The sequence below is a fragment of the Coregonus clupeaformis genome, unplaced genomic scaffold, assembly GCF_020615455.1.
Source record: "Coregonus clupeaformis isolate EN_2021a unplaced genomic scaffold, ASM2061545v1 scaf0795, whole genome shotgun sequence".
Taxonomy (NCBI): domain Eukaryota; kingdom Metazoa; phylum Chordata; class Actinopteri; order Salmoniformes; family Salmonidae; genus Coregonus; species Coregonus clupeaformis.
The window spans coordinates 118,534-136,870 of NW_025534250.1; the positions used below are offsets into that span (position 1 = coordinate 118,534).

General features: G+C 52.4%; 1 protein-coding gene across 1 annotated transcript in view; it reads left to right on the forward strand.

Moving 5' to 3' along the window:
- The window catches only part of zdhhc15b (zinc finger DHHC-type palmitoyltransferase 15b), a 29,484-nt gene extending 12,903 nt beyond the window's left edge, over positions 1-16,581 (forward strand). Inside the window, exons 8-11 of the mRNA XM_041871511.2 lie at positions 971-1,103; positions 1,267-1,393; positions 13,905-14,020; positions 16,182-16,581. Coding sequence (XP_041727445.2) covers positions 971-1,103; positions 1,267-1,393; positions 13,905-14,020; positions 16,182-16,246 — 441 coding nt within the window. The 3' untranslated portion in view covers positions 16,247-16,581. The remainder of the gene's footprint in view (positions 1-970; positions 1,104-1,266; positions 1,394-13,904; positions 14,021-16,181) is intronic.
- Positions 16,582-18,337: the final 1,756 nt, after the last annotated feature.

Sequence of the window (18,337 nt, forward strand, 5' to 3'; positions counted from 1 at the left end):
TGCTGCTGTGACCATAGTAACATATTAAACTGTGTCAACAGTCAGATCACATGACCTGCTGCTGCTGTGACCATAGTAACATATTAAACTGTGTCAACAGTCAGATCACATGACCTGCTGCTGCTGTGACCATAGTAACATATTAAACTGTGTCAACAGTCAGATCACATGACCTACTGCTGCTGTGACCATAGTAACATATTAAACTGTGTCAACAGTCAGATCACATGACCTACTGCTGCTGTGACCATAGTAACATATTAAACTGTGTCAACAGTCAGATCACATGACCTACTGCTGCTGTGACCATAGTAACATATTAAACTGTGTCAACAGTCAGATCACATGACCTACTGCTGCTGTGACCATAGTAACATATTGATGTAAACTGTGTCAACAGTCAGATCACATGACCTACTGCTGCGGTGACCATAGTAACATATTGATGTAAACTGTGTCAACAGTCAGATCACATGACCTACTGCTGCTGTGACCATAGTAACATATTAAACTGTGTCAACAGTCAGATCACATGACCTACTGCTGCTGTGACCATAGTAACATATTAAACTGTGTCAACAGTCAGATCACATGACCTAATGCTGCTGTGACCATAGTAACATATTAAACTGTGTCAACAGTCAGATCACATGACCTACTGCTGCGGTGACCATAGTAACATATTGATGTAAACTGTGTCAACAGTCAGATCACATGACCTACTGCTGCTGTGACCATAGTAACATATTAAACTGTGTCAACAGTCAGATCACATGACCTAATGCTGCTGTGACCATAGTAACATATTAAACTGTGTCAACAGTCAGACGCATCACAAGGCACATTCTTTGTTGTGTAACGGCAGAGGTTCTTCGGTGGTCTACTGCTTCACATGGTTCTATCTGTGGTTCTGGTTCTCCTGTTCTCCTACACAGTTCTAGATCTCCGGTCTGTGTGTGTTCTCCTACAGGGGGACCTGCCAAACGGACCCGCTAAGTTCCACGTTCTCTTCCTGATGTTCGTGGCGTTGATGTTCTTAGTCAGTCTCATGTTCCTGTTCGGTTACCACTGCTGGCTGGTCGCCAAGAACAGGTCCACACTAGGTAATAAATGTAGCTACCATGTTTAGGCCAAGAAGACCCGTTTCAAGGCATTAGCAGTGTAGAGAAACACAGCCACTGAAGTCTATTCCTCCCTCCCTCTCTGACTCTGCCTCCCCCCTCCCCTCCCCTCCCCTCCCCTCCCCTCCCCTCCCCTCTCATCCAGAGGCGTTCTCTGCTCCAGTCTTCCCTACAGGACCAGACCGTAATGGTTTCAACGTGGGGATCAGGAGGAACCTGCAGCAGGTGTTTGGAGACGACAAGAGACTGTGGTTCCTGCCTATCTGCACCAGGTGAGGCCCTAGTCTCTACCCCCTAACCCCTAGACCAGGGGTCTTCAACCTTTTATTACCTGTGGACCCCCCTCCTGGCGACCCAGGGACCCCCATCATACGTTAACAAAACAATAATATGTCATGCCTTATCATCAGGTGACTGATAATGGCAAGGAGAAGTAATCAACATTTAAAAATGAAAAGATTTGGTAGATAGTTGTTCATTATAACAGGAAGAGGAAGTGGAAACTCTAACTGAGCCTTTTAGATAGAAGGGCACCTCCACTTTCACTAAGAGCAGCTTTTAATCTGGTTAAACAAAGGTTAGCCATGTGTTGGCAAAACGGTATGAACCAGCAGCCAGCGGCAATGCCACACTGGTAGCTTGTTGACTGGTGGCCTGTTGACTGGTGGCCTGTTGACTGGTGGCCTGTTGACTGGTGGCCTGTTGACTGGTGGCCTGTTGACTGGTGGCCTGTTGACTGGTAGCTTGTTGACTGGTGGCCTGTTGACTGGTGGCCTGTTGACTGGTAGCTTGTTGACTGGTGGCCTGTTGACTGGTGGCTTGTTGACTGGTACCCTGTTGACTGGTAGCCTGTTGACTGGTGGCCTGTTGACTGGTGGCCTGTTGACTGGTAGCTTGTTGACTGGTGGCCTGTTGACTGGTGGCCTGTTGACTGGTGGCCTGTTGACTGGTAGCTTGTTGACTGGTAGCCTGTTGACTGGTGGCCTGTTGACTGGTGGCCTGTTGACTGGTGGCCTGTTGACTGTTGGCCTGTTGACTGGTAGCCTGTTGACTGCTGGCTTGTTGACTGGTGGCTTGTTGACTGGTGGCCTGTTGACTGGTGGCCTGTTGACTGGTGGCCTGTTGACTGGTAGCTTGTTGACTGGTGGCCTGTTGACTGGTGGCCTGTTGACTGTTGGCCTGTTGACTGGTAGCCTGTTGACTGGTGGCCTGTTGACTGGTACCCTGTTGACTGGTAGCCTGTTGACTGGTGGCCTGTTGACTGGTGGCCTGTTGACTGTTGGCCTGTTGACTGTTGGCCTGTTGACTGGTAGCCTGTTGACTGGTTGCCTGTTGACTGGTGGCCTGTTGACTGGTGGCCTGTTGGCTGGTGGCCTGTTGACTGTTGGCCTGTTGACTGGTAGCCTGTTGACTGCTAGCTTGTTGACTGGTGGCTTGTTGACTGGTGGCCTGTTGACTGGTGGCCTGTTGACTGGTAGCTTGTTGACTGGTTGCCTGTTGACTGGTGGCCTGTTGACTGGTGGCCTGTTGACTGGTGGCCTGTTGACTGGTGGCCTGTTGACTGGTGGCCTGTTGACTGGTGGCCTGTTGACTGGTGGCCTGTTGACTGGTGGCCTGTTGACTGGTGGCCTGTTGACTGCTAGCTTGTTGACTGGTGGCCTGTTGACTGGTGGCCTGTTGACTGGTGGCCTGTTGACTGGTGGCCTGTTGGCTGGTGGCCTGTTGACTGGTGGCCTGTTGACTGGTGGCTTGTTGACTGGTGGCCTGTTGACTGGTGGCCTGTTGACTGGTGGCCTGTTGACTGGTAGCCTGTTGACTGGTGGCCTGTTGACTGGTGGCCTGTTGACTGGTGGCCTGTTGACTGGTGGCCTGTTGACTGGTGGCCTGTTGACTGGTGGCCTGTTGGCTGGTGGCCTGTTGACTGGTAGCCTGTTGACTGCTAGCTTGTTGACTGGTGGCCTGTTGACTGGTGGCCTGTTGACTGGTGGCCTGTTGACTGGTGGCCTGTTGACTGGTGGCCTGTTGACTGGTGGCCTGTTGACTGGTGGCCTGTTGACTGGTGGCCTGTTGACTGGTAGCTTGTTGACTGGTGGCCTGTTGACTGGTGGCCTGTTGACTGGTGGCCTGTTGACTGGTGGCCTGTTGACTGGTGGCCTGTTGACTGGTAGCTTGTTGACTGGTGGCTTGTTGACTGGTGGCCTGTTGACTGGTGGCCTGTTGACTGGTAGCTTGTTGACTGGTGGCCTGTTGACTGGTGGCCTGTTGACTGGTGGCCTGTTGACTGGTGGCCTGTTGACTGGTGGCTTGTTGACTGGTAGCTTGTTGACTGGTAGCCTGTTGACTGGTGGCCTGTTGACTGGTGGCCTGTTGACTGGTGGCCTGTTGACTGTTGGCCTGTTGACTGGTAGCCTGTTGACTGCTAGCTTGTTGACTGGTGGCTTGTTGACTGGTGGCCTGTTGACTGGTGGCCTGTTGACTGGTGGCCTGTTGACTGGTGGCTTGTTGACTGGTGGCCTGTTGACTGGTGGCCTGTTGACTGGTGGCCTGTTGACTGGTACCCTGTTGACTGGTGGCCTGTTGACTGGTACCCTGTTGACTGGTAGCCTGTTGACTGGTTGCCTGTTGACTGGTGGCCTGTTGACTGGTGGCCTGTTGGCTGGTGGCCTGTTGACTGTTGGCCTGTTGACTGGTAGCCTGTTGACTGCTAGCTTGTTGACTGGTGGCTTGTTGACTGGTGGCCTGTTGACTGGTGGCCTGTTGACTGGTAGCTTGTTGACTGGTTGCCTGTTGACTGGTGGCCTGTTGACTGGTGGCCTGTTGACTGGTGGCCTGTTGACTGGTGGCCTGTTGACTGGTGGCCTGTTGACTGGTGGCCTGTTGACTGCCTGGTGGCCTGTTGACTGGTAGCCTGTTGACTGGTGGCCTGTTGACTGGTGGCCTGTTGACTGGTGGCCTGTTGACTGGTGGCCTGTTGACTGGTGGCCTGTTGACTGGTAGCTTGTTGACTGGTGGCCTGTTGACTGGTGGCCTGTTGACTGGTGGCCTGTTGACTGGTGGCCTGTTGACTGGTACCCTGTTGACTGGTGGCCTGTTGATTGGTGGCCTGTTGACTGGTGGCCTGTTGACTGGTGGCCTGTTGACTGGTACCCTGTTGACTGGTGGCCTGTTGACTGGTGGCCTGTTGACTGGTGGCCTGTTGACTGGTGGCCTGTTGACTGGTGGCCTGTTGACTGGTGGCCTGTTGACTGCTAGCCTGTTGACTGGTGGCCTGTTGACTGGTGGCCTGTTGACTGGTGGCCTGTTGACTGGTGCTTTTTCAAAGCCTATCTCAGATATGCCAGTGAGTGTAATTGGCTCAATATTAGGAGTTGATCAATAAAGTTGACGTCATTAGAAATACTTTTTTTTACTGTAGGTATGTATTCAACATTTGTTTATTCTGTTTTTGCTAGCGATATTCATACAAACATTGAAATACAAAATATTTGTTTCACTTTTTTATATTTTCACGGGCCCCCGGTTGAATGCCCTAGACCCTTAACCCTTACATCCTAGCTTCTAGACCAGTCCCTGATTAGAGAGGAATCACCCCCCTGGTGTCCCAGGTCTAAACCAGTCCCTGATCAGAGGGGAATCACCCACCTGGTGTCCCTGGTCTAAACCAGTCCCTGATCAGAGGGGAATCACCCACCTGGTGCCCCAGGTCTAAACCAGTCCCTGATTAGAGGGGAATCACCCACCTGGTGCCCCAGGTCTAAACCAGTCCCTGATTAGAGGGGAATCACCCACCTGGTGTCCCAGGTCTAAACCAGTCCCTGATTAGAGGGGAATCACCCACCTGGTGTCCCAGGTCTAGACCAGTCCCTGATTAGAGGGGAATCACCCACCTGGTGTCCCAGGTCTAAATCAGTCCCTGATTAGAGGGGGAATCACCCACCTGGTGTCCCAGGTCTAGACCAGTCCCTGGTTAGAGGGGAATCACCCACCTGGTGTCCCAGGTCTAAATCAGTCCCTGGTTAGAGGGGGAATCACCCACCTGGTGTCCCAGGTCTAAACCAGTCCCTGATTAGAGGGGAATCACCCACCTGGTGTCCCAGGTCTAAACCAGTCCCCTGATCAGAGGGGAATCACCCACCTGGTGTCCCAGGTCTAGACCAGTCCCTGATTAGAGGGGAATCACCCACCTGGTGTCCCAGGTCTAAACCAGTCCCTGATCAGAGGGGAATCACCCACCTGGTGACCTGGTGTCCCAGGTCTAACCTAAACCTAAATCCTTCTAACCCCCCAAATTGTAAAGTGGTTATCCCACTGGCTATAGGGTGAACGTACCAATTTGTGAGTCGCTCTGGCTAAGAGCGTCTGCTAAATGACGTTAATGTGCCCTTGAGCAAGGCACTTGACCCTAATTGCTCCTGTAAGTCGCTCTGGTTAAGAGCGTCTGCTAAATGACTAAAATGTAAAATGTAAAAATGTAAACCAGTCCCTGATCAGAGGGGGAATCACCCACCTGGTGTCCCAGGTCTAAACCAGTCCCTGATTAGAGGGGAATCACCCACCTGGTGTCCCAGGTCTAGACCAGTCCCTGATTAGAGGGGAATCACCCACCTGGTGTCCCAGGTCTAGACCAGTCCCTGATCAGAGGGGAATCACCCACCTGGTGTCCCAGGTCTAGACCAGTCCCTGATCAGAGGGGAATCACCCACCTGGTGTCCCAGGTCTAGACCAGTCCCTGATTAGAGGGGAATCACCCACCTGGTGTCCCAGGTCTAGACCAGTCCCTGATTAGAGGGGAATCACCCACCTGGTGTCCCAGGTCTAAACCAGTCCCTGATTAGAGGGGAATCACCCACCTGGTGTCCCAGGTCTAAACCAGTCCCTGATTAGAGGGGAATCACCCACCTGGTGTCCCAGGTCTAAACCAGTCCCTGATCAGAGGGGAATCACCCCCCTGGTGTCCCAGGTCTAAACCAGTCCCTGATCAGAGGGGAATCACCCACCTGGTGTCCCAGGTCTAGACCAGTCCCTGATTAGAGGGGAATCACCCACCTGGTGTCCCAGGTCTAGACCAGTCCCTGATCAGAGGGGAATCACCCACCTGGTGTCCCAGGTCTAAACCAGTCCCTGATTAGAGGGGGAATCACCCACCTGGTGTCCCAGGTCTAAACCAGTCCCTGATCAGAGGGGGAATCACCCCCTGGTGTCCCAGGTCTAAACCAGTCCCTGATCAGAGGGGGAATCACCCACCTGGTGTCCCAGGTCTAGACCAGTCCCTGATTAGAGGGGGAATCACCCACCTGGTGTCCCAGGTCTAAACCAGTCCCTGATCAGAGGGGAATCACCCACCTGGTGTCCCAGGTCTAGACCAGTCCCTGATTAGAGGGGGATCACCCACCTGGTGCCCCAGGTCTAGACCAGTCCCTGATTAGAGGGGGATCACCCACCTGGTGTCCCAGGTCTAGACCAGTCCCTGATCAGAGGGGAATCACCCACCTGGTGTCCCAGGTCTAAATCAGTCCCTGGTTAGAGGGGAATCACCCACCTGGTGTCCCAGGTCTAAACCAGTCCCTGGTTAAAGGGGAATCACCCACCTGGTGTCCCAGGTCTAGACCAGTCCCTGATCAGAGGGGAATCACCCACCTGGTGTCCCAGGTCTAGACCAGTCCCTGATTAGAGGGGAATCACCCACCTGGTGTCCCAGGTCTAGACCAGTCCCTGATTAGAGGGGAATCACCCACCTGGTGTCCCAGGTCTAGACCAGTCCCTGATTAGAGGGGGATCACCCACCTGGTGTCCCAGGTCTAGACCAGTCCCTGATTAGAGGGGAATCACCCACCTGGTGTCCCAGGTCTAAATCAGTCCCTGATTAGAGGGGAATCACCCACCTGGTGTCCCAGGTCTAAACCAGTCCCTGATCAGAGGGGGAATCACCCACCTGGTGTCCCAGGTCTAAACCAGTCCCTGATTAGAGGGGAATCACCCACCTGGTGTCCCAGGTCTAAACCAGTCCCTGATTAGAGGGGAATCACCCACCTGGTGTCCCAGGTCTAGACCAGTCCCTGATTAGAGGGGAATCACCCCCCTGGTGTCCCAGGTCTAAACCAGTCCCTGATTAGAGGGGAATCACCCACCTGGTGTCCCAGGTCTAAACCAGTCCCTGATTAGAGGGGAATCACCCACCTGGTGTCCCAGGTCTAAACCAGTCCCTGATTAGAGGGGAATCACCCACCTGGTGTCCCAGGTCTAAACCAGTCCCTGATTAGAGGGGGAATCACCCCCCTGGTGTCCCAGGTCTAAACCAGTCCCTGATTAGAGGGGAATCACCCACCTGGTGTCCCAGGTCTAAACCAGTCCCTGATTAGAGGGGAATCACCCACCTGGTGTCCCAGGTCTAAACCAGTCCCTGATTAGAGGGGAATCACCCACCTGGTGTCCCAGGTCTAAACCAGTCCCTGGTTAGAGGGGAATCACCCACCTGGTGTCCCAGGTCTAGACCAGTCAATGATTAGAGGGGAATCACCCCCCTGGTGTCCCAGGTCTAAACCAGTCCCTGATTAGAGGGGAATCACCCCCCTGGTGTCCCAGGTCTAAACCAGTCCCTGATTAGAGGGGAATCACCCACCTGGTGTCCCAGGTCTAGACCAGTCCCTGATTAGAGGGGGATCACCCACCTGGTGTCCCAGGTCTAAACCAGTCCCTGATTAGAGGGGAATCACCCACCTGGTGTCCCAGGTCTAAATCAGTCCCTGGTTAGAGGGGAATCACCCACCTGGTGTCCCAGGTCTAGACCAGTCCCTGATTAGAGGGGAATCACCCACCTGGTGTCCCAGGTCTAGACCAGTCAATGATTAGAGGGGAATCACCCACCTGGTGTCCCAGGTCTAAACCAGTCCCTGATTAGAGGGGAATCACCCACCTGGTGTCCCAGGTCTAGACCAGTCAATGATTAGAGGGGAATCACCCACCTGGTGTCCCAGGTCTAAATCAGTCCCTGGTTAGAGGGGAATCACCCACCTGGTGTCCCAGGTCTAGACCAGTCCCTGATTAGAGGGGAATCACCCACCTGGTGTCCCAGGTCTAAATCAGTCCCTGGTTAGAGGGGAATCACCCACCTGGTGTCCCAGGTCTAAACCAGTCCCTGATCAGAGGGGGAATCACCCACCTGGTGTCCCAGGTCTAAATCAGTCCCTGGTTAGAGGGGGAATCACCCACCTGGTGTCCCAGGTCTAAATCAGTCCCTGATTAGAGGGGAATCACCCACCTGGTGTCCCAGGTCTAAATCAGTCCCTGATTAGAGGGGAATCACCCACCTGGTGTCCCAGGTCTAGACCAGTCAATGATTAGAGGGGAATCACCCACCTGGTGTCCCAGGTCTAAACCAGTCCCTGATTAGAGGGGGAATCACCCACCTGGTGTCCCAGGTCTAGACCAGTCAATGATTAGAGGGGGAATCACCCACCTGGTGTCCCAGGTCTAGACCAGTCCCTGATTAGAGGGGGAATCACCCACCTGGTGTCCCAGGTCTAAACCAGTCCCTGATTAGAGGGGGAATCACCCACCTGGTGTCCCAGGTCTAAATCAATCCCTGATTAGAGGGGGAATCACCCACCTGGTGTCCCAGGTCTAAACCAGTCCCTGATTAGAGGGGGAATCACCCACCTGGTGTCCCAGGTCTAAATCAGTCCCCTGGTTAGAGGGGAATCACCCACCTGGTGTCCCAGGTCTAAATCAATCCCCTGATTAGAGGGGAATCACCCACCTGGTGTCCCAGGTCTAAACCAGTCCCTGATTAGAGGGGGAATCACCCACCTGGTGTCCCAGGTCTAAATCAATCCCTGATTAGAGGGGAATCACCCACCTGGTGTCCCAGGTCTAGACCAGTCCCTGATTAGAGGGGGAATCACCCACCTGGTGTCCCAGGTCTAAATCAGTCCCTGATTAGAGGGGGAATCACCCACCTGGTGTCCCAGGTCTAGACCAGTCCCTGATTAGAGGGGGAATCACCCACCTGGTGTCCCAGGTCTAGACCAGTCCCTGATCAGAGGGGAATCACCCACCTGGTGTCCCAGGTCTAGACCAGTCCCTGATCAGAGGGAATCACCCACCTGGTGTCCCAGGTCTAAACCAGTCCCTGATCAGAGGGGAATCACCCACCTGGTGTCCCAGGTCTAGACCAGTCCCTGGTTAGAGGGGGAATCACCCACCTGGTGTCCCAGGTCTAAACCAGTCAATGATTAGAGGGGAATCACCCACCTGGTGTCCCAGGTCTAAACCAGTCCCTGATTAGAGGGGAATCACCCACCTGGTGTCCCAGGTCTAGACCAGTCCCTGGTTAGAGGGGAATCACCCACCTGGTGTCCCAGGTCTAGACCAGTCAATGATAAAAAGCAGTGGAACTGTCTTTGAGGTCCAGAGTTGAGTTAGAGGGCTCTAGCCCCTAGCCTCTAGCCCCTAGCCCCTAGCCCCTAGCCCCTAGCCACTAGCCTCTAGCCCCTAGCCACTAGCCCCTAGCCCCTAGCCACTAGCCCCTAGCCACTAGCCCCTAGCCACTAGCCACTAGCCTCTAGCCCCTAGCCACTAGCCCCCAGCCCCTCAGCCCCCTAGCCCCAGCCACTAGCCCTAGCCACTAGCCCCTAGCCCCTAGCCACTAGCCCCTAGCCACTAGCCCCTAGCCACTAGCCACTAGCCTCTAGCCTCTAGCCCCTAGCCACTAGCCTCTAGCCCCTAGCCCCTAGCCCCTAGCCACTAGCCACTAGCCTCTAGCCCCTAGCCCCTAGCCTCTAGCCTCTAGCCCCTAGCCCCTAGCCTCTAGCCTCTAGCCCCTAGCCCCTAGCCTCTAGCCCCTAGCCCATAGCCCCTAGCCCCTAGCCCCTAGCCCCTCAGCCACTAGCCCCCAGCCACTCAGCCCCTAGCCACTAGCCCCCTAGCCCCCTAGCCCCCAGCCACTAGCCCCCTAGCCTCTAGCCTCTAGCCCCTAGCCACTAGCCCCTAGCCCCTAGCCCCTAGCCACTAGCCCCTAGCCCCTCAGCCACTAGCCCCTAGCCACTAGCCCCTAGCCACTAGCCACTAGCCCCTAGCCACTAGCCCCTAGCCCCTAGCCCCTAGCCACTAGCCTCTAGCCCCTAGCCACTAGCCCCTAGCCCCTAGCCACTAGCCACTAGCCACTAGCCACTAGCCACTAGCCTCTAGCCCCCAGCCCCTAGTCCCAGCCCCTAGCCACTAGCCCCTAGCCACCAGCCCCTAGCCACTAGCCCCCTAGCCACTCAGCCCCCTAGCCACTAGCCACTAGCCTCTAGCCTCTAGCCCCTAGCCACTAGCCTCTAGCCCCTAGCCCCTAGCCCCTAGCCTCTAGCCCCTAGCCCCTAGCCCCTAGCCCCTAGCCCCTCAGCCACTAGCCCCTAGCCACTAGCCCCTAGCCCCTAGCCCCTAGCCTCTAGCCCCTAGCCACTAGCCCCCTAGCCCCCTAGCCACTAGCCCCTAGCCACTAGCCCCTAGCCACTAGCCACTAGCCCCTAGCCCCTAGCCACTAGCCACTAGCCCCTAGCCTCTAGCCCCTAGCCCCTAGCCCCTAGCCCCTAGCCCCTCAGCCACTAGCCCCTAGCCCCTAGCCACTAGCCCCTAGCCCCTAGCCACTAGCCCCTAGCCCCTAGCCCCTAGCCCCTAGCCCCTCAGCCACTAGCCCCCAGCCACTAGCCCCTAGCCCCTCAGCCACTAGCCCCTAGCCACTAGCCCCTAGCCCCTCAGCCCCCTAGCCACTAGCCCCTAGCCCCTAGCCCTAGCCCCTAGCCCCCAGCCACTAGCCCCTAGCCACTAGCCCCCTAGCCACTAGCCACCAGCCCCAGCCCCCTAGCCTCTAGCCACTAGCCCCTAGCCCCTAGCCCCTAGCCCCCAGCCCCCTAGCCCATAGCCCATAGCCACTAGCCACTAGCCACTAGCCTCTAGCCCCCAGCCACCAGCCCCTAGCCCCTAGCCTCTAGCCCCTAGCCCCTAGCCACTAGCCTCTAGCCCCTAGCCCCTTAGCCACTAGCCCCTAGCCACTAGCCCCCTTAGCCACTAGCCCCTTAGCCCCTAGCCACTAGCCCATAGCCACTAGCCCCCTAGCCACTAGCCACTAGCCCTAGCCACCAGCCCATAGCCACTAGCCTCTAGCCTCTAGCCACTAGCCACTAGCCCATAGCCCCTAGCCCCTAGCCCATAGCCACTAGCCACTAGCCCCTTAGCCACTAGCCCCATAGCCACTAGCCCCTTAGCCCCTAGCCCCTAGCCCCTAGCCACTAGCCCCTAGCCCCTAGCCACTAGCCCCTAGCCACTAGCCCATAGCCACTAGCCTCTAGTCTCTAGCCACTAGCCCTAGCCACTAGCCCATAGCCACTAGCCCCTAGCCCCTAGCCACTAGCCTCTAGCCACTAGCCACTAGCCCCTAGCCTCTAGCCCCTAGCCACTAGCCCATAGCCACTAGCCCCTAGCCTCTAGCCTCTAGCCACTAGCCCCTAGCCACTAGCCCCTAGCCCCTAGCCACTAGCCCCTAGCCACTAGCCCCTAGCCCCTAGCCACTAGCCCCTAGCCACTAGCCCCTAGCCACTAGCCCCTAGCCTCTAGCCACTAGCCCCTAGCCACTAGCCACTAGCCACTAGCCCCTAGCCCCTAGCCTCTAGCCACTTGCCCATAGCCACTAGCCCCCTAGCCCATAGCCCCTAGCCCCTAGCCCCCTAGCCACTAGCCCCCAGCCCCTAGCCTCTAGCCCCTAGCCTCTAGCCACTAGCCACTAGCCCCTAGCCCCCTAGCCACTAGCCCATAGCCACTAGCCCCTAGCCTCTAGCCTCTAGCCCCTAGCCACTAGCCCCTAGCCTCTAGCCCTTAGCCACTAGCCCCTAGCCCATAGCCACTAGCCCATAGCCACTAGCCCCTAGCCACTAGCCACTAGCCACTAGCCCATAGCCACTAGCCACTAGCCCCTAGCCACTAGCCCCTACTTTTTATTTATTTTTTATTTAACCTTTATTTAACCAGGAAGCCAGTTGAGAACAAGTTCTCATTTACAACTGCGACCTGGCCAAGATAAAGCAAAGCAGTGCGATTAAAAACAACAACACAGAGTTACATATGGGGTAAAACAAAACATAAAGTCAAAAATACAACAGAAAATATATATACAGTGTGTGCAAATGTAGCAAGTTATGGAGGTAAGGCAATAAATAGGCCATAGTGCTAAATAATTACAATTAGTACAATTAGTATTAACACTGGAATTAACACTGGAATGATAGATGTGCAAGAGATGATGTGCAAATAGAGATACTGGGGTGCAAATGAGCAAAATAAAGAACAATATGGGGATGAGGTAGTTGGGTGGGCTAATTTCAGATGGGCTGTGTACAGGTGCAGTGATCGGTAAGCTGCTCTGACAACTGATGCTTAAAGTTAGTGAGGGAGATAAGAGTCTCCAGCTTCAGAGATTTTTGCAATTCGTTCCAGTCATTGGCAGCAGAGAACTGGAAGGAATGGCGGCCAAAGGAGGTGTTGGCTTTGGGGATGACCAGTGAGATATACCTGCTGGAGCGCAGACTACCCGTGGGTGTTGCTATGGTGACCAGTGAGCTAAGATACCACAGGGCTCCCAACCCTGTTCCTGGAGAGGTACCCTCCTGTAGGTTTTCACTCCAACCCCAGTTGTAAATAACCTGATTAATCTTATCAACCAATTAATTATTAGAATCAGGTGCTAGATTAGGGTTGGAGTGAAAACCTACAGGATGGTAGCTCTCCAGGATCAGGGTTGGAGTGAAAACCTACAGGAGGGTAGCTCTCCAGGATCATGGTTGGAGTGAAGTGGCGCAGTGGTCTAAGTGGCGCACTCGTCTCCTGAGTGGCCCAGTGGTCTAAGGCACTGCATCGCAGTGTTAACTGTGCCACTAGAGATCCTGGTTCGAATCCAGGCTCTGTCGCAGCCGGCCGCGACCGGGAGACTCATGGGCGGCGCACAATTGGCCCAGCGTCGTCCAGGGTAGGGGAGGGAATGGCCGGCAGGGATGTAGCTCAGTTGGTAGAACATGGCGTTTGCAACGCCAGGGTTGTGGGTTTGATTCCCACGGGGGGCCAGTATAAAAAAAAGATGTATTCACTAACTGTAAGTCGCTCTGGATAAGAGCGTCTGCTAAATGACTAAAATGTAAAATGTAAAACCTACAGGAGGGTAGCTCTCCAGGATCAGGGTTGGAGAGAGAACCTACAGGAGGGTATCTCTCCAGGAACAGGGTTGGAGAGAGAACCTACAGGACAGTATCTCTCCAGGATCAGGGTTGGAGAGAGAACCTACAGGAGGGTAGCTCTCCAGGATCAGGGTTGGAGAGAGAACCTACAGGGGGGTAGCTCTCCAGGATCAGGGTTGGAGAGAAAACCTCCAGGAGGGTATCTCTCCAGGATCAGGGTTGGGAGCCCTGCCCTAGACCAGTGGTTTCAACTCCTGTAATACCCTCACCAGGACACATTAGTATTGTAGCCCCGGACAAACATACCTGACTCAACTTGTCAACTAATCATCAGGCCCTTGTTAAGTTGAATCAGGTGAGGTTGTCTGGGCTACAATACTAATGTGTGCTATTGGGGGGGCTTGAAACTGTGATGAAACTGCCCTATACAAGCGCTTTGTGAGAAATGTTGTTGTAAAGGGCTGTGTTGATAAAGTTGTATTGTTTGATGCACGTTTCCCAGCCAAGGAGACGGCCACTACTTCCCCCTGACTATGGATATTTAACCCCATCCTGTCTGTGTTTCTGTTTTGCCCAGCCAAGGAGACGGCCACTACTTCCCCCTGAAGAGCCTGAGTGAGTCCTCGACCTCTCTGTTAGCCAATGAGGAGAAATGGGAGGAGGAAGACGAGGAGTCAGAGGACGACCACATGGGTAAGGAGGCCAATAGGACAGATTCTTAGATTAATATCTATCAGGGAAGATTATGTGATGTGGTGGTGGTGTCCCTAATTAATACTGAAAAGTCTTGCTAGGCTGCATAGTGGTTCAAAAGCCCCTACTGTTACTTCTCTACCTCCATCTGGTGGACAGATGTGGTATTGCAGGACGACATGTGATTAAACTATATAATACATTTACATTTAAGTCATTTAGCAGACGCTCTTATCCAGAGCGACTTACAAATTGGTGCGTTCAACTTAGGATAGCCAGTGGGACAACCACATCTTGATCACAGTAAGTACACTTCTTCAAACAAGCAGCTGTGAGCAAAGTCGGTGCAATCAGGGACAACTACATCTCGATCACAATAAGTAATAATACTGTCTGTCTGGAAGCTACACTGAACAAAATTATAAACGCAACATGTAAAGTGTTGGTCCCATGTTTCATGATCTGAAATTAAAGATCCCAGAAATGTTCCAGACGCACAGAAAGCTTATTTCTCTCAAATGTTGTGCACAAATTTTACATCCCTGTTAGTGAGCATTTCTCCTTTGCCAAGATAATCCATCCACCTGACAGGTGTGGCATATCAAGAAGCTGATTAAACAGCATGATCATTACACAGATACACCTTGTGCTGGGGACAATAAAAGGCCACTCACTTTGTCACACAACACAATGCCACAGATGTCTCAAGTTTTGAGGGAGCATGCAATTGGCATGCTGACGGCACGAATGTCCACCAGAGCTGTTGCCAGACAATTTAATGTTAATTTATCTACCATAAGCTGCCTCCAACGTCGTTTTAGAGAATTTGGCAGTATGATCAACAGGTCTCACAACCGCAGACCACGTGTAACCACGCCAGCCCAGGACCTCCACATTCGACTTCTTCACCTGCAGGATCGTCTGAGACCAGTCACCCGGACAGCTGATGAAACTGTGGGTTTACACAACCGAAGAAGTTCTGCACAAACTGTCAGAAACCGTCTCAGGGAAGCTCATCTGCATGCTCGTCGTCCTCACCAGGGTCTTGACCTGACTGCAGTTCGGCGTCGTAACCGACTTCAGTGGGCAAATGCTCACCTTCGATGGCCACTGGCACGCTGGAGAAGTGTGCTCTTCACGGATTAATCCCGGTTTCAACCGTACCGGGCAGATGGCAGACATGACGTCGTGTGGGCGAGTGGTTTGCTGATGTCAACGTTGTGAACAGAGTGCCTCATGGTGGCACCGGGGTTATGCTATGGGCAGACATAAGCTACGGACAACGAACACATTTGCATTTTATCGATGGCAATTTGAATGCACAGAGATACTGTGATGAGATCCTGAGGCCCATTGTCGTGCCATTCATCCGCCGCCATCACCTCATGTTTCAGCATGATAATGCACAGCCTCATGTCACAAGGATCTGTACACAATTCCTGGAAGCTGAACATATCCCAGTTCTTCCATGGCCTGCATACTCACCAGACATGCCACCCATTGAGCATGTTTGGGATGCTGGAAAGGTTGCTGGATCGAATCCCCGAGCTGACAAGGCTAAATGATGTCGTTCTGCCTCTGAGCAAGACGTGGATGTTGATTAATGCAGCCCCCTGCACCTCTCTGATTCAGAGGGGTTGGGTTAAATGTGGAAGACACATTTCAGTTGAATGCGTTCAGTTGTACAACTGACTAGGTATCCCCCTTTCCCTTTCTGGATCGACCTGTACGACAGCGTGTTCCAGTTCCCACCAATATCCAATAACTTCGCACAGCCATTGAAGAGGAGTGGGACAACATTCCACAGGCCACAATCAACAGCCTGATCAACTCTATGCAAAGGAGATGTGTCACGTTGCATGAGGCAAATGGTCACACCAGACACTGACTGGTTTTCTGATCCACGCCCCTATCTTTTTATCTGTTATTAAGGTATCTGTGACCAACAGATGCATATCTGTATTCCCAGTCATGTCAAATCCATAGATTAAGGCCTAATGAATTGATTGATTTCCTTTATATGAACTGTAACTCATAAAAATCTATTGTCATTGTTGCATGTTGCGTGAATATTTTTGTTCAATGTAGTTGTCTTTATAATATAAATGATTGAACTTTGTTTGGTTGTTGAATGTATTAAAGGAAACATTGTCTTTTCCAGGTGGTGACAGGGATCCCTCTGTTATCATAGACATGGACGAAGGGGAGGAGGAGGAGGAGGAGTAGGAGACGAAGGATGACTTTCTGGACTGTATAAACGGTACAGTAGGTGTTGTGAGGCCCTGAGGAGGCAGACAGAACCCGGTGGAACCGTCAGACGCACTGAAGAACTGAAGAACTCAACATGCAGCCAAAACGTTCCAAAACGTTCAATTTTATCATGTTTTATCTCATCGTTAAATATCAATTCACCAGGAGGACAACGTTACTGTCAACCAATGTTATCCAGTACACCATTGTTTTAAGAGAAAGACCATGTCTAGCACTGTTGTCTCTGTCTCTCTCTCTCTCTCTCTCTCTCTCTCTCTCTCTCTCTGTCTCTCTCTCTCTGTCTCTCTCTCTGTCTCTCTCTCTCTCTCTCTCTCTCTCTCTCTCTCTCTCTCTCTCTCTGTCTCTCTCTCTCTCTGTCTCTCTCTCTCTCTGTCTCTCTCTCTCTCTCTCTCTCTCTCTCTCTCTCTCTCTCTCTCTCTCTCTCTCTCTCTCTCTCTCTCTCTCTCTCTCTCTCTCTCTCTCTCTCTGTCTGTCTGTCTGCTCTCTCTCTCTCTCTCTCTCTCTGTCTCTCTCTCTCTCTCTCTCTGTCTCTCTCTCTCTCTCTCTCTCTCTCTCTCTGTCTGTCTCTCTCTCTCTCTCTCTCTCTCTCTCTCTCTCTCTCTGTCTCTCTCTCTCTCTCTCTCTCTCTCTCTCTCTCTCTCTCTCTCTCTCTCTCTCTCTCTCTCTCTCTCTCTCTCTCTCTCTCTCTCTCTCTCTCTCTCTCTGTCTCTGTCTCTGTCTCTGTCTCTGTCTCTGTCTCTGTCTCTGTCTCTCTCTCTCTCTCTCTCTCTCTCTCTCTCTCTCTCTCTACTGCTCTCTCCTTATTGTTATTTATTTAACCTTTATTTTATCAGGGAGTCATACGGAGACCAAGGTCTCTTTTACCGATAAGCCCTGAATTACAGAAATATGAATCCAAAATGAAAGCAGAAAGAACAACATGATCATAACAAACACATTCATCAGTAATAAGTTCCTCAATCAGCCTTCTGAATTACCCTAGAGGCACCACAACATCACATGGAAGAACATTTCAGCCTTCTGAATCGCCCTAGAGGCACCACAACATCACATGGAAGAACATTTTGAAGATTGTTCCACAAATAAGGTGCAAGAAAACTAAAAGCTGATTTACTTAACTCAGTAGAGACCAAAGGAATTTCCATGGTTAACCATCCCTGAAACCAGGTGTGGTAACACGTATGTCTAAAGTTTATTAAAGATGTTAGGTACAGTGGGACTTTTTGTAAAAGGGCTTTTATAAATGAAAACATAGCAATGTATCAACCTATGTGACATCAAAGAGGGCCAACCAACTTCCTGGTAGAGAACGCAGTGACTAAAACTGTCGCCCGTAATACAGCGCAGTGCTCTATGATAAACTGCATCTAACGGCTTCAATGAAGTGGCTGCTGCATTCATATAGATGATGTCCCCATAGTCTCGGACCGACTGAATAATGCTTTCTACTGTTTAGCGAGAGGCAGGACCTGTTTCTATAGAAGAAGCCCATTGTTATTCTCAGCTTATTAACCAACTCATCAACATGCTTTTTAAAAGACAGATTTTCATCTGTCCAGATGCCCAGATAGCAGGGACACTATCAATATGGACACCATCCAAAGTACATATGCATAAATCATCAGTTATTTTTATGCGCTCTAGATAACAACACATACTCAGTTTGACCTGCATTCAATACTATACTGAACAAAAATATAAATGTGGCATGCAACAATTTCAACGATTTTACTGAGTTTCAGTATAAACTCAGTAAAAGTAAAAAAAAAAGAAACTCATATTAGGAAATCAGTCAATTGAAATAAATTCATTAGGCCCTACTTTATGGATTTCACATGATTGGGCAGGGGCTCAGCCATGGGTGGGCCTGGGAGGGCATAGGCCCACCCACTGGGGAGCCAGGCCCAGCCAATCAGAATGAGTTTTTCCCCACAAAAGGGCTTTATTACAGACAGAAATACTCCTCAGTTTCATCAGCTGTCCGGGTGGCTGGTCTCAGACGATCCCGCAGGTGATGAAGCCGGATGTGGAGGTCCTGGGCTGGCG